The sequence below is a fragment of the Myodes glareolus genome, chromosome 11 (genome assembly GCF_982192425.1).
Source record: "Myodes glareolus chromosome 11, mMyoGla1.1, whole genome shotgun sequence".
Taxonomy (NCBI): Eukaryota; Metazoa; Chordata; class Mammalia; order Rodentia; family Cricetidae; genus Myodes; species Myodes glareolus.
Genome location: NC_142036.1, coordinates 59,264,779 through 59,290,714, shown reverse-complemented (window position 1 = coordinate 59,290,714; position 25,936 = coordinate 59,264,779). Strand labels below are relative to the sequence as shown.

General features: G+C 37.8%; 1 protein-coding gene across 2 annotated transcripts in view; it reads right to left on the bottom strand.

Annotated features, from left to right (window-relative positions):
* The window catches only part of Mdga2 (MAM domain containing glycosylphosphatidylinositol anchor 2), a 762,902-nt gene that overhangs the window by 94,219 nt on the left and 642,747 nt on the right, over nt 1-25,936 (bottom strand). For both annotated transcript variants that reach the window (XR_015004446.2, XM_048415642.3), the window contains exon 9: nt 10,191-10,460. Coding sequence is in view for 1 of the 2 variants with exons in the window: in XM_048415642.3 (XP_048271599.1) it covers nt 10,191-10,460 (270 nt within the window). In the remaining variant the exon portion in view is untranslated. The remainder of the gene's footprint in view (nt 1-10,190; nt 10,461-25,936) is intronic.

Here is a 25,936-nt window from a genome sequence, read left to right as displayed (position 1 = left end):
AATTCATATTATAACACTCAGCTGAGGTCTATATTAATTCCACTTCCCAAATATTATCATATTTTAGTTTTAGCATCGCTCTAAATATGGACTCACAATTACTTATTATAACTTACTGTTGAGTCAGGGATTTACTCGCTTTAGACTGGAAAGGAAATGAGCCATGCTGAAAACTACAAGCGTCCCACAATGCTACAGGGGCTCTAAGAAGCAAATTGGGCAGGATGGGTATAGCTGTAGTGAGCCATTGCCCCTTTTGGAAATACATTGTAGGCACGATTGCTTTTTATATATTTATGATTTTAATACACAATTTTAATGCAGTTAATTGCAATATACTAAATTGTAAGTAAGTATGGCTTCTGATAAGTCTGTCTCTACCCCAAACTACCTATTTCCACTCCAAACTACCTGTCTCTACCCCAAACTACCCTCTACAAAGAGATGACCAGGAACACTGCAGCTTTCTCCTGTGGGCTGTGAGAGCAAAGAGTACTTAATTTAAATTTAATTCACAGTGCCTAGGACATCTGCAGGGTCAAAGACAGCAATACCAGGCGGTACCTGATGGCAGGCTCATACTCAAGGTCAAGATTAATAAAGCCACAGTCAGAGATGAGCAAAGCAGTGCTTCAAACATCCCTGACTTTGTTACCCTAACGACATGACCAGGAAAGCGTGTACAAACCTGGGATCCTCTAATTTGTCAAACATTTACTCTCTCTTTACTAAATCTTTATAACTTGAGAGTTTTGCTCAGGTTAACTTTTTACTGCTCTGCAAAATTCTTAATAAAGTGTGCCCTCTCCTCACTCACTCCATCAGCATTCATTGGTGTAAGCAGTGATCTCGGAGCCTCTCTTCCCAGTGAACTTCTGGTGATTCTGAGTATTCAGCAACTATGAACCGTGTGCCCTCCCACCTATGCCCAGAAAATTCCCAGCGTACCCACTCACACCTCTAGTTACCCCTAATTATCTCCTAAGAGCCCCAAACACCCATAGCACTGGAGCTGTAACATATGAATTTTAGTGGGGCCATGACACAAGCCAGTCCATGGCAGAGGGTCTGAAGTTCATGTCTTTTTGCCCTGTTTCTGTGTATTGAATTATTGACTCTCTTTTTATTATTAGTTTCAAGATAAAGTGACCATATTTTTTCCTGAGTAAAAATGTCTGTCATACAGTCATTCTTGAATGTTGGACCTAAATATCAAGACCTGGTAATTACAACTTTCAAATTGACATTAATTGTTAAATTCAGTCTTCACCCTTCCTGTATCCTGGCAAGTCTAGTGTTTGGACATTGTGACATGAACTCATCTTTGCTTGGAGACAGTCCAGGATTTTATAATGAAGCTAAAAAAATAGTTAGACAGAGTATTTAAGATATCATATTATATCTGTGATAAACATTTTTAAAATTAGCTTAGGTTCTAATTCAGACATGATATGAAGTATGTGTACCTCACGATGTTTTCTAGAGAGGAATTTTTTTTAAAATAATGTATAAACTTAAATCTATAATTCCTGTGCATGTATTGGTAGTTTTTTGAAAGTAATAACAGAGATTACTATTATATTATAATTTTAAAAAACAGCTTTTAAAGTTCTTGAATATACCCACATATATTTATATTAATTACCAAAAATTATTTTCTTTAGTATTTTTAAAACAGTTACTATTAATCCATGTCTAAAAAAGATTGATGATTGTATTGCAGACTCTTTGAACTTCCATTACTCAAAAACAGATGGTCCCACCTTTTCTAAAGAGGGTGCATGTGGAATCACATCATATATAGAGGAATATTGTATTTTAAGGACTACTAAGGAGTAGTCTTATTTTCTATTTAATGGTTATCTAATAAACCAGGTACTTGAAGAAACAATGGGACCTACAATTTTATTTTATCCTTTTTAAATAGAATTCTAGAATGCTCATCAGAATTCTGGCCCTGTAAAAATATGTGACAAATATTTTTTCTTTTAGAGTTATTATAATGAATAAAACTGAAAATTGCTCTTTATTTTCAAAGTTTATATTCTCCACCCTTCTTACAAGTTATGAATAGTTTTAAAACAACCTTAAATTGCCTATTTTAATTTATTTATAAGAATTATATACTCAACAGAATACTGCTAGAAGATGTCATGCCAAAGGTCAAGATATATTTTCATCTGGCCACTTTTCATTAAATGCAGAGCTATAAAACAAGAACAAACTTCAAAACCTTATAAGGAATTAAACTTGCTTTGGTTTATTTCTTCCCCATTACTTTTCCAGGCAAAGAACTTATAGAATGTTCTAACCCATCTTAGGGGCATTCCTGTCCCCAGTTACCCTTGGTGCTTTAGCTCACTCCTTTATTTAAAACACCTCACCCTACCCTTATTTTTTTCAGTTCAGTAGTGGCCGATATGCTGATACTGAACACGCATAAAATGGTAGCTTTAATATCAATCTTGCAATTTATGAAATGAAAAGTTAAGAACACACAATCCTTGAACAAATACTCCAAACGAGAGTGAAAATTAAATAGTCACAGCTGCACTTTTCTTGCTAGCTATTAACCTATTTACCATGAATGTTGAAAGAGATTAGACTGTGAAGAAAGTCTTTAGTTAAATACTACACTAGACACAAGAATTTTACTCGGGGATGACTGTATTCAGAAGGCATTCCTGAGGGCAAATGGTAATACTAGTAGTAGGCAAATTGTGAGATGACGTGCAAATACTCCTTTGGATAATTTTCTACTACTGAGTGTAAAAGAAAACTATGATTCTTTTTCCTCCTAAACTAACATGATGTGCAAATGTGATAGAAAGACATTTCTGTGACTCTGTTACATGGTATCAGATTCTATTTTGAAGTGCCTGAACTGAAGATTCCTCTTGTTGGTGTGTGAATCAAATGACCATTCAGGAGAACGCCTCATAGGCAAGGACTAAGTTAGTAACAATAGGTTATCAAAATCTAGGTTATACAAGCATTTTTTTTGGGGGGGGGACTAAATGTAGCCTCAGACCCCAGGCAGCAAATAGCAAAGTCTTTAATATTCAACTGCTGCAAGGATGTCATTTTTTCTTTTGTTTTTCAAGACGGTTTCTCTATGTAGCCCCGACCATCCTGGAACTCACTCTGTAGACCAGACTGTCTTGAACTCAGAGAGCTGCCTGCCTCCACCTCCTGTGCGCTGGGATTAAAGGCATGCACCACCACTCGGAAAGGACAGTATTCTAATAAAACAGAGAAATATGGAAAGAATTCCTTCACATTGCACCTCAAGATATGAGCATATTCCTTAGTATATTCCAGAACAGAGAAATGTTAGAGCATTGACATTCAGAAATTAAGTTTTGCTAGATTTGTATTACTTTTAACTGTAAAATTTTTGTGTGAAAATGAAAAGTAACATACTGCATTTGCTATAGTTTATCCATAAAATCTCTTAAGAATATCTGGCTGAACTACCTATCAGTAAAAATCATCTGACACTAAATGTGTGTGCTCCTATGTGGCAGGAAGGCCCAATATTGTGTTACTAAACTATAAGACATAACTGATTCACAACCGTTATAGAGTAATTACAAAGATCAACCAGAAGATTCAAGATTTTCCTTTACAAACTTGACTAACTCCATTGCAATGTTCCCAAAGGTAGATCCTTTCAACCTGTAAAAGACATGGAGTGTTACTTACTCATTTCCTAATAAAGTCAGTACCCACAGCATTTATGACAGGTACAGCAATGATTAAGCTACATTCAATAATGAGGCATATACAATTATTGGCAAAGCCTCAAAAAGAATTAGATTTCACTTTCATCTCAAATTAGGGAAAATTATGAGAATGCCAGAAGCCATTAAGGCAATGGGATGTCGATTTGATGCTGGTTGAGCAACAGGATGGAACAGGCCATAGTTCAGAGAACTCTGTAGCAGAGTTTATACATGAGTTTCACAAGTAATACATCAGGTAGCAACCAGTGTGAAATAATTTTCTGTTCCATTTAAATTATGATTACTTGGAGAATATTGGTATCTTTAGATGCTCTGGATAGTTAATACGTTACTATATGAATTACGAAACAATTTAAGTTATCACAGCCTATATGCTGCCAACTGACACAGGTGCCAACATCATCACAGTATATGAAGGCCAGTCTAGACGAACAAACAGGATTAGTATCTCACAATACAGTGTCAGCAAAACAAAGGAACAGAATCCTAAAGAGATTTGACCTTTCATATACTGTTATCTCGTTTGAAGTGACTTTGAAGTGTCGTATAGACTTGAGGGAGAGATAATTCCTTGTACCTTCTGTGAGGTTTGAGTGAAGGGTTTGAAGGACGATGGCAATGAAACACTTCTGTATCTCAGAGGACATAAAGAGCACCAGGATTCTTCACATAACTGTAAGAAGGAATTTCTAGCAAAAAAAAAATATTATTCCCAGGAATATAGATGTGGAAGTAAGAGCAGGCAAAAGTGAAAAAGCTCAGATGAAGTGCTATGATAGTATCCCAAAGACAATGAGGTACTCTCAAGTAATACAGGGAGAAAAGAAAATTATGCATTTATAAAACTTACAAAGACTTAGAAAATATTTTTCTAGTTAAAGTATCTAATCTAGCATATCATACTTTGCTGTTAACCAATTATTTTCTCCACTGTGAATATATATTACTCTCATTGGTTAATAAAAAGGTGACAGACCAGTATCTGGGTAGGAAGTTAGGCGGGAAAGGCAAACTGAGAATAATGGGAAGAAGAATCAAGGAGAAGCTAGCAAGCCACCCAGGAAGCAAGACATGATAGACGACAGGTAAAGTCAGAGGGAGATACGTAGATTAAGAGAAATGAGCTAATACCAATGTAAGGTTTAGCTAGTAACAAGCCTGAACTATTGGCTGTGAATTTTTAATTCATATTCAGCCTCTGAGTTTGTTATTTGGGACCAGGCAGTTGGGACAGGAAATATCTGTTTACAACATTCATTATTTACCCACAAACATTTATCAAATACTTTCAGGATTGTAAATCTTTCCTAAGATAAGAACCTGTTACATAGTCTTCATACTCAACTATAAACATGTGTATGCCAGTAAGAATACACTGTATGTCTAGTCTTACCATACAACTTTTTAATTAATATATAATTACATCATTCCTCTTCCAATCCCTCCCGTGTTCAATCTACTCTTGCTCTCTGTTAAATTCATGGCCTCTTGTCTCTATTTATTTAATTGTGTATATAATATTAATATTATTATAATAATATAATAATTAATAATAGATATTAGTAATAATTGTGCATATAATATTTAATTGTGTATTGTATATATACATATGTATGTATATATATGCATACACACATAAACATATTGCTCAGTATGTATAATGCTACAGAATGGCTACTTGGTATTGGATAATTCTTTGAAAAGGGTAATTTATTTAGCATGTTTTCCTTTTAAAAAATTTAAAATGATTTCCAAATATTAAATTCCTAATTTTTTATAAGTCTAATTGAATGTATTTTCTAGTAACCAGAGGATGCTCTGTTTTCTCTTCCTAGGCTAAACATGAAAACAATGTTACTTTTAATTCTTATGTTATGTAAGTAGAAAAATAAATATGTTTCCTTATGTTTTCCTCTGATACCATCATCTACATTTTCTTTTAGCAGCTCATCGAAAGCTAAACTGAAAGCTTTTCTTTTCCATGTTTGATTTTAACGTCTAATTTCCCTCACATATGCAAATTTAAACAGTTTTACCATCATAAGGCTATTGAATAATTACAGAGAGAAAATGGTTAGAAACAACATGAGAAATCACTTAGACCTGTAATCCTGATTGCTAAGTATGCAGGAGTAGCAAATAGACCATTTGATAAACAAATCTTTTGGAATCTCATAAACCAATGTTGTATGTTATTACAAGTAACAGGATCCTTCTCTTAAAAAGAAGTAAAACCATGTCTTTCTTCATGTCTGGTACTCTTGGTAAAATTGGCTCATAGGCTCTTTCCCATCTCGATAATTAAGTTTTAGGAGATTTTTCCCCTTGATCTTCTGCTGAAATTGTGATGACATTTTAAAACAGAGAATATTGCTAGCTCATCTTTGCTGATGAGTTCCATAAACCAATATATAAAACGGATGCCATCTGTGGGTTAAACCAATCTTTCAGGTTGCTTTGCTCTACTGACTGTTAGTTGTAACCTGGTTCCATTAGCTCTCTAGAAGACAAGAATAATCAGAATGCACAGCTCTGCTGAGTCATGACATATCACTAATCCTCATGAAGACACTCAACACAGGAGTCCCTTTTGCCTTGCTGCATTTTTAAAGAGGATTCTTTGGGAAAGCGATCAATGAGACACATGTGTTAGTTATCCAAGACCACCATAAAATTCACTACAAGCCGATGACTTAAGGTTTACTCTGCCTAGGTTCTGGCTTTGAGGGGCAAACAAAACCTGAAGCCGTGGTACAGCACAGCGCCCCCTCCTGCTGAGGCGGTGGAGGAGCATAGGTTCTCTTTCAGTCCAGGTGACACCAGAGATTCTTTGGAATGTCTTTACAATAGCTCATACTCAAAATCTCTCCTCTTATCTCTCAGAGTTCACTTTGTCTCTCCCTTGTGAGAATATGAACAATTACATTTAGAGCCCTCCTTCGATAGCCAGAATATCCTCTGAAACGTCTGAACTTATCCCTCGTTTTTTTCTGAGCGTATGGTGTAAGTTTCGAGCTACCAAGTGAGTCTATAGACACAACTTTGTGGCCATCCATTAGCCTGCTGTGAAATGCATTGTTCATCTCCACCCTGAACTACTCTTTATCTTTGTTCAGACCCTTTTCTTTTCCTAATTAAAACATGAATGGCACTTTACTTGTATTTTAATAAATAAAACTTGCCTGAGGATCAGAAAAGTAAAACAGTCACACTGACCAGCCTTATAGACCACACAACAATAACATGCACCTTTAATCCCAGTAGTCACACCAGTTTGCCATAGAAACCAGATGATGTATGCCTTTAAACTCAGAGGTGCATGCCTTTACTCCCAAAATAGAGAAGATTATAAAATGGGAGAAGGCAGTTCTCAGACACATTCTCATTCTGACACTCCTGGACACAGGATCACCATTTTGGACTGAGGTGGAGATAAGAGTCAATGGCAGGCTGCTTTGCTTTCTGCATCTCCAGGTTGAACCACAATTTCTGACTGAGTTTTTATTAATCATGCTTCAGTTCTAGTTTTCCTTCTTTTAATAAAAAGTGTTGTTGTCAATTCACCTATCTATTTAATAAGTAAAGATTTACCATCCTTTCTTGGTCAAATTATGTGCTAGGATAAAATACAGAAAGATACTTAGTCATGGCATAAATAATTCTAGGTGTTTTAAGCATTTAAGAATATTTTCCATAAATTAAACAATTTCATCAGCTCTCTGCCATAATGGCACAGAACTGTTTATTAAGATACAAAATATAATGTTTATGTCTTGATATAAAACTGTGCATATACATATATAAATATCTATATAGCAACTTAAAATTTCATGTTTACAAATGAGTTAATTTTACTATACCAATGTGTCGTATTATTCCTAAAAACTTGTAAAAATTCCCCCATGGGTAAACATGATAAACACCACCAGATTCTCTACCCCTTGTTTATCTCATGTTAGTTGAGAAGAATTCTGAGGTGTCCCTAACTCCTGAGGGATGGTAATTCTGATATAATTCAGTAGAAGAGCATACTGTTTTTCAAAAGCTCTTCCACGGGCACTTATGAAAATGTCTACTTCCCCCATGTATTTCCCTTGATTGTACTTTCCTTAAAGTTTGATCTTTTCCTTTTCTGTTTTTTTTTAAACACTTCATCTTATGAGGAGATATTGAAACAATAATGTTGACCTGAAGTTTGAAGAGCACATACCACAAAAAGAAAATAACGCCTGTGGATATTTCCTTTCCCCCTGTAAGGAAACTCATAACAAATCTATTCCTTTCAACGGTTATCAAAATCCACTTGCTGCACCCCACAGATGTGAGATGGAAGAATGGAGCTTAAAGTTTCTTCTGGTCTCAGCTTGTCCTCTACTTTTCAAAGAGAATTTGGATCACATAAGAAGGAACAAATGAAAACCTTACAGAAGCAGCATGGTCCTAAACCTGACAGTCCGTTAAAGAACAGCACCACTTTAGAAAATTGGAAATTATCTACGGCCAAAAGAATTGAAAAGCTTACAGTTAATTTTATGATGTCTTTTTTTTTAAGGATTAATGGATGAAAGTCAGTTTCTTCATTTGTGTCAACATGAGAAAAGTAATCGTCTCTACACGATGCCTACTACTGTTGAAAGTAATACATAGAGAGTGACGAATTGGCTCAGATGGCTCAGCACGGAAGGTCATTGGGAACCAACCCTGACAGCCCGAGTTCCTCACTAAGAGAACTGAATCCTGCAAGAAGTTCTCTGACCTCCACATACATAAAAGGTGAACCAGAACCACCCTCACATGAGTACACACAAACACATGAAACAAATAAAAATAAAACAATTTTTTAAAAAAGATAATCAGTAAGCTAATTAGCTGATTGCAAATCTCCTCTTGAATAACAGACAACATTCCAGTCCTTATTAATTTCACTACACTGACATTTCCCTCCTTCCCCCAAGCTAAGTACACTGTTTTAGGGAATTTTGGCTTTATGTTAATAGTCTACTTTAAGAATCAAATGATAAAAGGCTTTTATTGGTATGAACCATAATAAAGGCTTGTTAAATCAAAAGAAGGAGAGTACAGTGGAGAAGACTGCTTTATATTCCTTGGTAGCCAATTGATTTCATCAATCTAATATTTTGTTTTAGGAAGCAAAATTGGTTCAAAGGAAATCCAGCTTCAGAGAGTGTCTTTGGGTTTCTATTATTGCAACAAAACCCCATGAGCCAAAGCAAACTGGGGAAGAAAGGGTTTGTTAGGCTTACACTTCAGGATTGCTGTTTATCTCTGAAGGAAGTCAGGATAGGAACTCAAACAGGGTAGGATTCCAGAGGCAGGAGCTGATGTAGAGGCCATGGAGGTGAGCTGCTTTTGGGATTACCTCCCATGGCTTACTCAATCCACCTTCTTATAGAATCCAGGACCAGCAGGTCAGGGATGGCACCACCCACAGTGGGCAGGACCCTCCCTCATTGATCATTATATGGAAAAATGCCTTATAGCTCGATCTCAAAGAGGCATTTCCTCAGCTGAGGCTTCTTCCTCTCATGACTCTAGCCTGTGTCAAATTGATACACAAAACTACCCAGTGCAGAGATTATTCAAAATAAAAACTTAACAACCAGATTCTCACTAATGAACAAGTTTTCAGTCTAGAATATTTTCATCTTTTTTTAACAATAGCATTTTAGAGATGACACGGGGGTCAGCTTCTTTATTCAATATCACAAAAGTACTAACTGTTAAATGTAATTTTACATAAGACAAAAATAGCTTTGAAAAGGTAATTTTCTTTTAATACATTCCAAAACTCTGGTTCAAAATACAGCAAAAGAACAGATTTACCATAGCATAGAGAATATCAGAATAATTTCAATAAGGGTCTAAAACTATACAACATGAACATACAGTTGTTAACAGCATCAAAAAGTATTAGTACTTCTCCCTATTTGTCATACTTAGTATAGAGTTTATTTCTCTGCCATGAAATATTTGAGAACATGTGACAAGCCAAGACCAAACTCAGACCCTAAGCCTTAGACACTAAGAGGTAATAACTAAGCAAGAAAGCAAAACATTGATACTTCTAATAAAAAATGAGAGCCAGACCACAAGTCGTATCTGGCAATCTTATCTCAGAACTACCAGTTACCACAGTCAGTTGTGTTATTACTGAAATGAACAACAAAATCCAGAGAACTTTCTCTCTTCATCTGAATTCAGAGGAGTATCTGTGCTATTTTATAGGCACAGGCATTGCTCTCACCAGAAAGACAGACCTGCCCTGAAAAGAATCAAGTAGACGCTGCAACTAGAACACTGAGATCACAAATTTACACACCTATCTATACACGAAATGATTTCAACCAGCATTCACATTAAATCCAAGGTCTGTTGCTCTAAAATCATTTATTCAAAAAATATCAAATTAATTTAGTATCCTACCTGTCACCAGAAAGCTGCATCTCCCCGCCCCGGCTTCATTGATGATGCTGCAGTTATAGACTCCGTAGTTCTCATTGGAAAGACTTTTTACAGGGTACTCTGTATATTCCTGAGAGTCAAACTGACCGGTCCGTAATAATTTATTGCCCAAACGCCACTCATAGGTCAGCACTCGTATTGGATAAGCTCTCAGGACCCTGCAGCTCATGGTCACACTTCTGTCCTGTCCTTGACGGATTTCCAAGAATGCTGGTTCCACAGCTGGGGGATCTGGGGAAAGATACGTTAAAACAGATGAAAGATGAGGCTTTCAAAGCAGAACTCTTTTTGGCTATTTGGTTATGAAGGGGTGATTTTTAAGAACATATGTTACAGTGGGTGAGCATAAGAGGAAGGTGGTGGAGTACGTCTAAAAATGGAAGGATTTCATCTTGAGCTTGGAAATAAGGTTTTCTCGGAGTGGACAGTCAAGAGACTTGTTTCTTTCCAAAAACAAACAAACAAACAAAAATAAAAGCAAAAAGAAAAAACTATTTATAGGTAAGACAACAACTATAACAAATTCTTATTTCCTTCTTGCTGGTTTCAGGGAAAACATTGTATTCAGACACCAATGAAGTTCTGGATGTGCAAACAAAATCAAGGCTTCACATTAGTATGAGACTGTGAAGTAGAAAGTCTTCTATCTCATCTGTAAATTATAATTAGTGCTTGTTTAGCTCAGTCCGTGGTCTGATACTTAGTTTATAAAAGAAGTAAGGAAGATTCAGAAATCAGTGTTTTAAATAGTTAGGTTTGATTTCCTGGGATTGAAAGTCCACAATCCATAAACTGTGAGGACATTTTGCAAACTATACCACAGTTTAAGATGGCTTTTAATCCCACTTTAATAGCAGACTTATTTGACATATTTATGATTTTTTGTGTAATTAAAACTTGCTATATTTGGCACCTAACGTTTTTTTATTTTGATGATGAAAATTGCAATACCTTATTTAAGGGATATAAAAACACACACCTCTCATGGTTAAAAACCAAAATCAAACCTTTGCTTAAATGTTTAGTAACCTCCAGTTAAAAGTTAAATTCTGGCTGTATCCTGCTACGCCATCCCAGCTTTCTGCCTGGAACCTCTACCCTTCCCCTCTCCCTTTTTCGGGGCTTAAATTCCTCCATCTCAGCCAGGGTGGGCGCCGCGGGCCAGGACAGGCGGTGAGTGCAAAGGGACGGGAGTCCCTTTGTTCTAATAGCCGGCCTGCAGCAAGCTAAGACTGCAGGCAGGGAGACTTCTGACCAGCGAGGGGCTCTGATCCGGAAGATACAATGGAGGGATCCTTCATCTGGCGATGGATGGCGATACAGATGGAGACCCACATTGGAGCACCGGACTGAGCCCCCCAAGGTCCAAATGAGGAGCAGAAGGACGAAGAAAATGAAAAAGGAAATAAGGACTGCGAGGGATGCTATCACCCACTGATACAAGGGGACGGATCTAATGAGAGTTTACCAAGGCCAGTTGGACTGCGACTGAACGAGGAAGTGATCCAACCAGATTCTCTGAATGTGGCTGGCCCGAAGTCTTTCTGAAAAGCCATTGACAATGACACTGGGACTTGTTTCCTCTGCATATACTGGATTTTGGGGATCCAGTCTGTTTGGATACTCACCTTCCTGGACCTGGAGGGAGGGGGGAGGAACTTGAACTTCCCACAGGGCAGGAAACCCTGACTGCCCTAAGGGACTAAGAGGGAGGAGGAGAGGGAGTGGGGGGAGTGGGAGGGTGTTGGGAAGAGGGGCGTAAATGAAAACTTTTATAATTTAATAAAATTACTTTCAAAAGAAAAAAAAAAGGAAAAAAAATTAAAAAAAAGTTAAATTCTGAAGTGGATGATGTTACTGGAAGCTGTGCAGTGATACAGGGCTGAAATGTCTTGCGCGTCCACCCTTAATTAGACATTTATGGAACTCTTGCAAATTGTCCAGTATAAAAACTGCACAGCTGGACCTGGTGGTTCTTACTTCACACTGCTCACAGGTTTAGGAAATTGATTATTTTCAGTCTCGAATTGTTCACACCCTATGTAACCTGTTAAATAGTTTCAATCTCTATTCTTGTTATCAGTCTACAGAATGGTCTTTCTTATTCCTTTCAGCAAACATTGTTAAGCCTCTCTATCTATTCTGATTTCATCTATCCATTTTCTTCTTTGTATCCTTTTCATTAAAGCAGTATGCATTTTTTCTACATGCAAGAAAATGTATTAATATTTGTCATGTTATAACAAGGACAAGGTGTTTTAAGTAAGGTAGTGCCTGTGTTGTGTCTTGTAAAAAAGAAAGAACATGAAGCACATTCCAGGTATGAGAGAAGGGTGTGTTTAAAAGAGCCAGGGAAGAAAGAATGTTCAGAGGAATTCAAAGGCACTACCAGAACTAGGGATAAAGCACCACCATGACTCTGGAGATAATGACAGTAGAAAGGCAGGAAAGTCTGTTCAAGGATAACTCAGCCTCATGTTATAGAGTTATGCTTTATAGTCGGTGTTAGAAAAATTATAAAAAATAAAAGTCTTACGTGATCAAATTTTTAGTCATAATATTACCAATTAGTAAGAAAAATCTGTATTAGAAAAGAGGGCACGAAGCAGAGAGGACAAGGCAAGTTGCAGAAAAATGACAGCATTGGTTTAAAAAAGAAAAGAATCAAAAGGTAAACTACTCTCTATGAACTAAGTGGAAAAACCGGCGATTGCTTTTTTGATGAGGTGGACGATAAGGTCATTTCTACAAATGGGAAGAAATGATGGGATTCTAGTGTGCAGTTGGCATGTTGATTCTTCGCACGTGTGAACCATTCAGGGAGCAAGGGCTTCCTTCTGTTATCCCCTAGGCCACTACTTTGTCTATTTCCAAACATACAAGCTGTTTCTGGTTATCTCTTGTCTTGAATCTTTATTTTAATGACTCATGGTTATACAAAGTTCACATAGACGCAGTCCTCCACATTTGCCGGTGCTTCTGTACAACAGGGAGTAGCTCTTCGACTCAGAGAAAAGGGAGGAGAGGAAACATGGTATAGTGTGAAAGTGTGTTTTCATCGATCAGATCATGTCTGGCAAGACTGGTTGGTTAACTGAGTGATTGCCTACTTAGTTCAGTTGGGTAAATCTTGACTAGTATTATCATCATCCAAAAGAGTTTCATAATGTCAATTTTTTCCTTGTAACACTATCTTCCTTTTGCTCTGCCTTTTTCTTGATTGTACTTCAAAAATATGCACCTTTTAAATTTCATGAGTTCAGGTTTTATTACTGTAAACTCATCGTTATCTCTAAGGCTTGGCTTTAAGAGTCTATTTTATGTAGTAATGTAGCTAGCTACTCATGCACTCATTTATCTAGTATCTGCATTTCACATTTTTACTAGTTTTTACTCTTAAGCTTCAGCATCATTATATGTCCCAGGCTCCTTCTGACAAGCCTGTGCCCATCCAGTCATTTTTGGAGAGCATGGCAACCCGTGCCCTTGGCATTCAGCACTTCATCCACTTACATCTGGATAAAATTGTTTGTTCTCATTTTGTATTTGTTTTCAAGTTTTGATTTCTCATTGCCTTCTCTTTGATTGTTTCTTCTCCAACCCTTTTCTTGCTGCTAGTTGGGATTTGTCCATTTTTCCTATTATTTTGATTCCATAACCATGGATCTAGAGAAAAACTAAATCTGAAAACTTTCTTCTTCTTTGACTCATATCCTGACCTGTCTTACCAGCTCGTGAATTTAATTCTCCCTTGCTTGGAAATTCTATTTCACATCAGCTGCAATGCTAACATTTCTATGTCCCAGTTCATTAGTTGTGTGTTACTTAATTTACTAAGTCCTTGGACCTGTGATCATTTTCTTTGTTTCTGTCGTCACTATTCTGAACTTCCCAGTGCATCTTTGCTTATCTCTATGATCTTTATATGCAAAGCATATTTTCATTATTAAAATAATTTTCCAAGGCACACAATTTTATAGACTAGCAGTTCTCTCTGTTTGTCAACACACATTTCCATTATTTTTGGATGACCGCACATCCTGTAGAAAACTGATTTCAAAGCCTTCCATTTTGAGCTCCCTTTTCTTCCACCTAGCTCCTTTCAAAATCTCTTTGTCTTTGATGTCTATGGTTCCATGTAGTGTTTATAGGTATGAGCTTCTTTTTAGTTGGAGGTTTCAATTTGATGTTCTTATAGCTGTTAGTTCAAATTTGTCTTTCATCTGTGATATTTTGAAAAGGTCTCATCATCAGCTCTTCAAACAAAACTTCTTTTGTCTTCTTTAAATTCTTACTTGATGATCTTTTCTCTTATATCTTCCACATTTTTAAAACTATTTTCTAAAGTCTTTCTATTTGTTTGTGTTTTTTCCTATGTTAGTATTAACAAATTCATCTGAGAAAAAACAATTTGTTAGTTTTTTCATAACTCTACTTAATCTGCTAAGTGTATTCATGGTGTTTTAAATTCAATAATTCATATTTAATCTATAAACATTCTATGCAATTCTTCTGCATAGCTATTACACTGGCTAGCATGGTCAGACTTATATTTAATGTTCTTAACTAGTTTAAGTACAGAAATGTCTTCTAGTGATATTTAATATAATCTTCAGTCTGACTACAGGGCAAGGCCAGTTCAGGCACTCAGATGGAAACAGAGAAAGAGACCCACATCGGAGCACTGGACTGAGCCAACAAGGTCCAGCTGAAGAGCGGAATGAGGAAGAGTATGAGCAAGGACGTCAATACCACGAGGGGTTGACCCACTGAGACAATGTGCCTGAGGTAATGGGAGCTCACCAACTTCAACAGGACTGGGAGTGAACAAGCATGGGATCAAACTAGTTCCTCTGAATGGGGTTGACAGTTGGGGCAGACTGAGGGGCCAATGACAATGGCAATGTGATTTGTCTCTACTGCATATACTGGCTTTTTGGGATCCTATTCTCTTTGCATATATACCTTGCTCAACCTGGATGTAGTGGGGAGGGCCTTGGACTTTCCACAGGGTAGGGTGCCTTGCCCTCTCTCAAGATTGGAGTAGGATGGGAGAGAGGGTGTGTGGAGAGAGTGGGAGGGAAGTGGGAGGAGGGGAGAAATTGGGAATTTGGATTGGTAGTTTTTTAAGTAATAAAATAAAATAATAATAAAATAAAAAAGAAATGTCTTCTGATAGTGAAGAACATGAAGAACATATTCCTACTGCTTTTCCTTCAGAGTTCATTGCATTTCTGCCACTTTGTAAGTGTTGATTCTCTTCTACATTTTGAAGTTTAAAGTCATTTTGATATTTTTTTCTGCAGAGACAATTCATTTCCATAAACAAATATTAGCAGCAATGCTTGCAATTACACAATGCCTGTGGCTGCAAGTCTATTTGAACTATTAAATGGTAGAGGCTGTGATATCAACTTCTCGGTTTCAGCATCTTAAATCGTATTAAAGTTTCAAAATGGCCATTTGCTTGTCTTTATTGAAAGTGGAACTGTAGACACTATGTTCACTTTGTCTTTGTTCTCATCCTTGAATTCCTTCCACTTGGGGAAGGGTTTACAAGTGTCTGCATTGGAGACCCTCCCACATAAATATTCTAGATTTGAAGTTCTTTACCTGTTGCTCAGGGATATTAACAACCAGACCTCCTATTTACCCAAGTTGGCAAAGGTACTCAGTGAAAATGAAGTTGGTTTGACCACTCTCCTACAAATTCTACGAACTGCATTTTAATATGCATTTTGATGTTCTTAACAGGACTTAGGAAGCATTTCTCATTTGTGTCAACTAGAAAGGCTGTTTAGAATATTCCATTTTTCTATTTGCTCAGATATGTCTTCTTAGTCAAGGAGACATGTGGCTATAAAACCACATAAGATCTGGGCATAAATGCATACCTTGAAATCTCAGAACTTGAAAGGCTAAGGCAGAAAGATCAGTTTAAGGACAGTTTAGGCTACTTGAAATCATGTTTTAAATAAAATGGGTATGGTTTCAAGTTGTAGGTTTTAAGTTGCACTTAAATTGTGTATAAATAGTCAAATAAAATGCAAAATTTGGTTTTTCCTTTGTGTATAATCACTCATGGAGCTGAAGTAAAATAACTACTAAAGAGGAATACATAAAAATAATCAGTGATTTATGGATATTCAAAGTATACCTGTAAGACAAATGAAAGGGTTACATTAAAAAATAATTAGATTTATTCATTTTATTATATGTGTGATTGTTTTGTCTGCATAAATGTATACACATCACATGGGTTCTTGGCTACAGATGGTTGTGAACCACCAGGTATGAGCTAAGCATTGAATCCAGGCTCTTTTTAAGAGCAACAAGTGCTCTTACCTTCTGAGCTATCTCTTCAGATCCAAGTGCTGCATGTTCTAAATAACAGAAATAATAAGCTGCCTCACCATAGTAAGAAATAAATGCATTTATCTAAAAATATCAAGTTTTTAGAAATTAGCTCCAGAACAACTTGTGAAAGTCAATATACACGGTGCCAATATATTATAATCGGTAGATTTGGAGTGTGCAAATAAAGAATTAAACAGTAGAAAAAAACTACAGATAACTTTTTTCCCAGGAGCAGTGCCTATGACTACAAAGGAAAATTGTTTCTATAGCTTGTACCAAAAGTATCTGATGGACTTACTTATACGCACTTCGCTGAAACTCTACTCCTCCACCATTATATGTTACATAGAATGCAAGCCATCCTGCAATGCCATCTAGCAGGCCAGCATCCTTCCCTATGGTCTTCCCTTGTTATCCTCAGGCCAGAAACACCTGCTCCTAAGAAGCCTCCTCACATTGTGCCCTTACTGAGTGCATTTTATTGAGTCCTCTGATGATCTCCTTTTCACGGTGCTGAGAATGTCTCGTAACTTCCGTCTCTGGCTACATTCTCAACCAACTTTTCCTTCTATAATGCATGTAAAGAAAGTAGTTTTTGGAGTAGACTGGTGGCTCTGTCCCTTCTTTCTACTTTAATTTTTCCCAATTAGAAAATGAATGCCTTCGCTGAAAATTTTGTACCTGTTTTGATCACACACAACCCATCCTCCAATTCTACCCATATCTACCTTCCCCACTTCCTTACCCACCCAAATTTGTGTGTATGTGTGTGTGTGTGTGTGTGTGTGTGTGTAGATTTGTTGTTTTTTTTAACATCCATCAAGTCTAAGTGGTGCTGATCATATATTATTGGATATGTGGTCTTCTGCTGTAGCATAATCAACTTACCAGAAACTGCGTTATTAAAAGAAAATGTGCTCTCTCTATTCTAGCAGCTAGCAATTGCCAATAGCTTCTTGGCTAAGGGTAAGCTAAATTAAGATGAAATAAATACTTCTAACAGACCCCATCATTTAATAAGATAGAAGTAGGAATTAAAAAATCTGCCAACAAAAATGTCAAAGAAACAAATAATAACCCAGGGACACATGGATTCACTTCAGAATTCTACCAGATCTTCAAAGAATAGCATACACCAAAGTTCTTCAAATTATTCAGTAAAATAAAAAACAAAGAACATTTCCAAAATGTTTTGATAAAGAAATATTACCCTGATGCCCAAACCAGACAAAAGTCTATCAAAATAAAAGTATATGTCAATATCTATGGCAAAAAAGTACTCTTTTTCTCCCTAATGTGTTTGTTAGAATCATTGTTCTGCTTCCAATAGCAGATCCCTTTAATGTTTTAGGTTTTGTGACTTTAGAATTCAGCGTTCATTATCATTTTTAGAGCTGGTTATAATGAAGTATGCTTCTTTTAATCTCCTTGATCTCATGTTTATTTCTTAGGTACTAGCAACTCCATGAAACATTAAAAATGTAGTAGTTGGAGAGAAGGATGGCTTTCTTGGAAGGGAAGAGATTGTAATCAACAAGAATTATGGCCTGGGTTCAAATATCTATTGCCAACCCAAAGCCTTTGCTTGCCTCATACTCCAGCTATATAAGCAGAAAGAATCAGATTCCCAAGAGCTACCTGACCATTCAGTTAGCTGAAACTAGTAAGCTTCAGTTGCAGTTGGAGTATTTAAAGGCAGTAAGACAAGGTAAAATAAGAAGACACCCAATGCCCTGTTTTGGACTGCAAACGTACCTGCACACTCAGATGCATGCAACACACACACACACACACACACACACACACACACACACACACACACAGTCACACACTTCTTTTATTTGAGCCAGGCATGGGGGTGCACACCAATAACCCCAGCAGTCTAGAGGTAAAGTCATGAAGATTACTGAAATTTGAGATCAGTCTGAGCTATGAGTTTCAGGCCAGCCGGGGCCATCTAGTGAGACCCTGTCTTAAACAAACATACGATGAGAAAACAATAATAATCTCATAGTTTGATACAGACAATGGAGATTGAACTTAGTGGACTGAAAGAACAAGAGACAAAAAAACAAGGGGAAGGAACAGTGAAAGGGATAAACCACAGTTTGGGAAATAAAATAATTTAGTAGGAAATTTATGAGGGAAATCAGCCAGCATATGGCATCATCAGGACCTGGAGGCAAAAACTTAGAGCATTGAGGAAGATTTGCTAGAATGAATTATTTCAGAGACCCAGAAGTTGGCAGTACTTAGAAGAGCAACGATATCACCAGTAAAGTGCAGGATAAATTCAGAGAAGGTTAAGAATGTGCGAGTCAAACATAAACAAGTCAGGTGAATACATAGTCCCTCTCAAGTTGTATTTGTTAAAAAAAAATTAAAGTGTTTGCCAGTGATTATCTTTCATGTTAAAAATTAATTTTAAAGTAATAAAAGTAATTAACTTTTTTCTAGCAGGGATATAGCCTAAAGTCTTAGTTATTTTTGTGAATGTCTACTTTGAGGATACTTTATCTGGCATCTTACATTATTTCAAATTGTGAGTTTTTGGTACCATGTCTATGTGTGTTATTTTCCTCATATAAATCACTTAGGGTAGTCTACTAACGGCTTATAAGGCAACCCTGTAATTTCGTTTAAAATATTTCCAATTCAGTATGATTTTATAAAGTCTAATAGACTGGGTTGGAAAGCTTCCCCAAATTGCTGCAGCCATTACTTCTGTTTAAAAGGCTGCCAGAAGGGACTTGAATTCCAGGTTGTTTTTTTTATCTCAGAAAGCTAGCGGATTTGAAACTGGAGGTTCACTCATTATGGCCCGATGAAATCCACCTATGGAAACTGTCTTCATGAAAGGCTCACCTTTAGCATACTAGATATTAGCGAGCTCTGCATTTCACTCTCTGGTTCACCTGGTTAGAAGGCTCAACTCTGCAGTCACGATGAAACGTATGGTGAGAAGACAGCAAACATCAAAGAATCTGCAGGTGCTAAAATTGTTAGAGCTAACTGAATAGAACCAGTGTTTCATGCCGCAAAGACTTCTTCAGGCTATTTATTAAAATATTTAATACTAATGAATTTATAGATAAAATTACTATAAAAATTAATGTGTTTTCAATGCCAAAAGTAGGGTTTCTTGAGATGAGTAAATAAGTTACTCATGGCTTTTTTAAGTATCTATTTCAAAGTCATTCTAAATGCTCTTAAAATAGACGACATTTGCTGCTGCAGAGTGTTCACTCAATGCTAGGTGTTAAGATACTCACAAAGATTACACCCTTATGACAGACAATAGCGTATTTTTCAGAAGTGCCTAAAACACAGAACAGTTAAAAATATTACTCATCTAAAATTGGCAGAATAAGTGATCAATCAAAGCAATTTTATTTCAGAATGTTTTCTCTCCATTGCAATTTGTGTTTTGTTATTTTGAAAACAGATATCAAATTGTTTTGGTTGAATTCGTTCATTCACAGAGGACCATGAATAGAAATTGACCCAATCACACCATCACCAATGGTGAGAAACAGAAACTCCTCAAGGAAGCATGAAACCTTTGGGGCAAATCTTGTAGAAGAAAACAAATGTTAGCAATGAATTTCAAACCAGAATCAACTTGTAATTTGTGTGCCACTCTGTGAACATGAATGAATATATTTCTCGTACAACAGTGTACATATCTAAAGGTAAAAGTATAACCTTTGAGAATTAATAAGAATTTAATTGTAAATAACCCATTAAATAAAAAATAGTTTCAAGCTTAGACTTTTTCTTTATGTAACTATTGGATCAAGAACACTGGCTCAGGATGTCTGGTCTAGTGTTTGGAATGGAAGTTGGGGCTAATGGTCAAATGCATATAACCAGTCTAATTTTTTAGGATGTAGAATAGCATATGGAAAAATTTCTTTTAGCTATTATTTCTTAACAGAGGGCTCTGAGACTATTTTGCAAGTTCTTTGGACACTGCATAAAAAATAAACTTCTCCAATGAATTCTGGGCAGCAACAGCCAATTTTAGATGAGTCCCACAGGTTAAAGCAACATGTACTTTTATTTTATAAAAAAATAATTATCTATTAAAGGATTAAGAATATCTTGAGGTCTCTTCAGCAGCACATGTATGAAACTTCAAATGATACATAGATTAGCATGACTCATGTTCAAGGACAGTGTGCACAACCATGAAGCCTTCATATTTTTATATATTATGAGATGAAAGTATTTAAATTAAAAATGGGCATGAAAATAAAATGAAGTGATTTGTTTAACTCTGTAAGAGTCTGTGCTTTTTACCAATTTGTTTACCTAATAGTGATTCATGGAAATCTTTAAACTAATATTGATAACATTAATGGAACTTATTCTTAAACTTTTAATAGGTTTAGGGATGGAGATTGGATATCTGTTGAACAGTCTTTGTGACTTAACACTCTAGGAAAGAGAATGGTTATCACATGGAGCACTTCAATGTAGAAACAGGAAACTACTAATGATTTGGTGTTAATGTTCACTACTAAACAGACATAAATTAGCATTTATTCTTAAAAACAAAAGTCTGCCCCAACAAACCATCTGTCATATGTTCTTTTCTTGGTTCAAAGGGAGTAAAGAAATTCTATTTCAAATAATTGTCAAAAAGTTTCTAGGTTCTTTCTAGTGGAATGTAGGAGAAAAATAAAATTGTAGAATTTTGTGGTTAGCTTCTTCTATATCAATATGATCTTTTTTTATTTATTTATAAGAATTTCCTTTCCCGCCAGCCATCCCAGCTTCCATCCAGAGGGCCTTCCGAGTGGTGAGTTGATTCGGGCCACGGCAGCGGCCCCGGCGAGGGGGAGCTAGGACTTTCCCCGACCCCATAGACTCCCAGGTCAGCCTGCCCTGCTGGCTCCACCCTGCTAGCTTCCTGCCAGCCATCCCTGCTTCCATCCAGAGGGCCTTCCGAGTGGTGAGTTGATTCGGGCCACGGCAGGGGCCCCGGCGAGGGGGAGCTAGGACTTTCCCCGACCCCATAGACTCCCAGGTCAGCCTGCCCTGCTGGCTCCACCCTGCTAGCTTCCCGCCAGCCATCCCTGCTTCCATCCAGAGGGCCTTCCGAGTGGTGAGTTGATTCGGGCCACGGCAGGGGCCCCGGCGAGGGGGAGCTAGGACTTTCCCCGACCCCATAGACTCCCAGGTCAGCCTGCCCTGCTGGCTCCACCCTGCTAGCTTCCTGCCAGCCATCCCAGCTTCCATCCAGAGGGCCTTCCGAGTGGTGAGTTGATTCGGGCCACGGCAGGGGCCCCGGCGAGGGGGAGCTAGGACTTTCCCCGACCCCATAGACTCCCAGGTCAGCCTGCCCTGCTGGCTCCACCCTGCTAGCTTCCCGCCAGCCATCCCTGCTTCCATCCAGAGGGCCTTCCGAGTGGTGAGTTGATTCGGGCCACGGCAGCGGCCCCGGCGAGGGGGAGCTAGGACTTTCCCCGACCCCATAGACTCCCAGGTCAGCCTGCCCTGCTGGCTCCACCCTGCTAGCTTCCTGCCAGCCATCCCAGCTTCCATCCAGAGGGCCTTCCGAGTGGTGAGTTGATTCGGGCCACGGCAGCGGCCCCGGCGAGGGGGAGCTAGGACTTTCCCCGACCCCATAGACTCCCAGGTCAGCCTGCCCTGCTGGCTCCACCCTGCTAGCTTCCCGCCAGCCATTCCTGCTTCCATCCAGAGGGCCTTCCGAGTGGTGAGTTGATTCGGGCCACGGCAGGGGCCCCGGCGAGGAGGAGCTAGGACTTTCCCCGACCCCATAGACTCCCAGGTCAGCCTGCAGTGCTGTGTCCACACTGCTAGGCTCTCCCGCCTGCCATCCCAGCTTCCATCCAGGTACAAATTTCTATATTTCTCCCCTCCCACTGAGGCCATAAAATTCCCCCAGTTCAGCTGCCTTGCACACTGGGCCTGCTCTGTAGGGGCATCCCGGAAAGAGGGAGTGCCTGTGCTTCAATACCCTGCCTGGGGAAAGGTAGGCATTCTATCAGTGAACTCCCTGCCCAACAAGGGAACCTGACCCGATACCAGAAGCTCCAATAGAGAGCATTGGATCGAAGAGATGGGCAGACGCCAAGGCAAGACCTCCTCCAACAATCTGAAAAACAACATGAAAATATCAGATCCCAACGACCCTACAACAGAAGGATTTGAACACTCTAACCCAGATGAAGTGGAAAAAAGTGCCATTATGAAAGCAATAGAGTCCCTTAAACAGGATATGAATAACTCCCTTAAGGAACTGGTCGAGAAGTATAACAAAAAGTTTGAAGAAATGAGTATAGAAATGGATGAGAAATATAACAAAAAGTTTGAAGAAATAAGTAAATCCGTGAGTGATACCCTGAGAAACCAAGAAAAAACAATCAAACAAGTAAAGGAAACAGTCCAAGAATTGAAAACTGAAATGGAGGCAATGAAGAAAACACAAAACGAGAACCGGCTGGATATGGAAAACCTAGGTAAACGAGCGGAGACTACAGAATCAAGCATAACCAATAGAATACAAGAGATAGAAGAACGAATCTCAGATTCTGAAGATACCATAGAGAAAATAAATGCTCTGGTCAGAGAAAACGGCAAATCCAACAAATTCTCTTCACAAAACATTCAGGAAATCTGGGACACAATAAAAAAACCAAATCTAAGAATAATAGGGATTGAAGAAGGAGAAGAACTGCAGATCAAAGGACCAGAAAATATATTCAACAAAATTATAGAAGAAAACTTTCCCAACCTAAAGAACGATATTCCTATGAAGGTTCAAGAAGCATACAGAACACCGAATAGATTGGATCAGAAAAAAACATCCCCGCGTCATATAATAATCAAAACACAAAACATAAATATTAAAGAAAAAATTTTAAGAGCTGCAAAGGAAAAAGGTCAAGTAACTTATAAAGGTAAACCTATCAGGCTTACACCGGATTTCTCTATGGAAACCATGAAAGCCAGAAGATCCTGGATAGAGGTACTGCAGAAACTAAGAGACCATGGATGCAAACCCAGACTAATATACCCTGCCAAGCTACTGTTCACTATCAACGGAGAAAACAAAATATTCCAGGATAAAAACAAATTTAAGCAATACGTAGCTACTAATCCAGCCTTACAGAGAATATTAGAAGGAAAATCACTACCGAAGGAATCCAACATTCCCAACACGGCCTACAATAACTCGAACATCTAGCGACCATTCACAAGCACAAATTAAAGAAGAAAAACACATATACTCTACTACCTAACAAAAAAAAAAAATGACCGGAGTCAACAACCACTGGTCATTAATATCACTTAATATCAATGGACTCAATTCACCTATAAAGAGGCACAGACTTAGAGATTGGATACGAAAACAGGATCCAACATTCTGCTGTTTACAAGAAACACACCTCAACCACAAAGACAGACACCTACTCAGAGTAAAGGGTTGGGAAAAGGTTTTCCAAGCAAATGGGCCTAAGAAACAAGCAGGCATGGCCATTCTAATATCTAACAAAATCGACTTCAAACTAAAATCAATCAGAAGAAATGGAGATGGACATTTCATACTCATAACTGGAACAATTCATCAGGAGGAAGTCTCAATCCTGAATATCTATGCTCCTAATATAAAGGCACCCACATATGTAAAAGAAACTCTTCTAGAACTCAAGGCGGTCATCAAACCACACACACTAATAGTAGGAGACTTCAACACTCCTCTCTCACCAATGGACAGGTCAATCAGACAGAAACCAAACAGAGAATTGAGAGACCTATTGGAGGTATTGAATCAAATGGACTTAACAGACATCTATAGAACACTCCACCCAAATAGGAAAGAATATACCTTTTTCTCTGCAGCTCATGGAACCTTCTCGAAAATTGACCACATACTCGGTAACAAAGTAAACTTCCACAGATACAAAAAAATATTAGTAACTACCTGTGTCTTGTCAGATCACCATGGACTAAAATTAGAATTCAACAACAGTGCTCCCCCCAGGAAGCCAACAAACTCATGGAAACTGAACAGTCAACTACTAAATCACCCCTGGGTCAAGGAAGAAATAAAGAAAGAAATTAAACTCTTCCTTGAATTTAATGAAAACAAAGACACAACATACTCAAACCTATGGGACACTATGAAAGCAGTGCTAAGAGGAAAGTTCATAGCACTAAGTGCCCAATTAAAGAAAGCGGAGAAAGCACACATTGGAGAATTAACAGCACAATTGAAAGATCTAGAAAAAAAAGAAGCTGATTCACCCAGGAGGTCTAGAAGACTGGAAATAATCAAACTGAGGGCTGAAATCAACAAAATAGAAACAGAGAAAACAATCCAAAGAATCAATGAATCAAAAAGCTGGTTCTTGGAGAAAATCAACAAGATTGACAAACCCCTAGCCAAGTTAATCAAACGGCAGAGAGAGAACATGCAAATTAATAAGATCAGAAATGAAAAGGGGGACATAACCACAGACACAGAGGAAATTCAGAGAATCATTAGATCTTACTATGAAAGTTTATATGCCACAAAGTTGGAAAATGTAAAAGAAATGGACATTTTTTTAGATAAGTACCATATACCAAAGTTGAACCAAGAACAGGTGAACAACCTAAATAGACCTGTTAGTCGCGAAGAATTAGAAGCTGTTATCAAAAATCTCCCTACCAAAAAAAGTCCAGGATCAGATGGTTTCAATGCAGAATTCTACCAGAACTTCCAGGAAGAGCTAATACCTATACTCCTTAACGTATTCCACAATATAGAAACAGAAGAGTCATTGCCTAACTCCTTTTATGAAGCTACAGTTACCCTAATACCAAAACCACACAAAGACACAACCAAGAAAGAGAATTACAGGCCAATCTCACTCATGAACATCGACACGAAAATTCTCAATAAAATACTGGCAAACCGAATCCAAGAGCACATTAGAAAAATTATCCATTATGATCAAGTCGGCTTCATTCCAGAGATGCAGGGCTGGTTCAACATACGCAAATCTATCAATGTAATCCATCATATAAATAAACTGAAAGAAAAAAACCATATGATCATCTCACTAGATGCTGAAAAAGCATTTGACAAAATTCAACACCCATTTATGATAAAGGTGTTGGAGAGACTGGGGATACAAGGATCATACCTAAATATAATAAAAGCAATATACAGCAAGCCGACAGCTAACATCAAACTGAATGGAGAGAAACTCAAAGCCTTTCCACTAAAATCAGGAACGCGACAAGGCTGTCCACTCTCTCCATACCTCTTCAATATAGTGCTTGAAGTTCTAGCAATAGCAATAAGACAACATAAGGAGATCAAGGGGATTCGA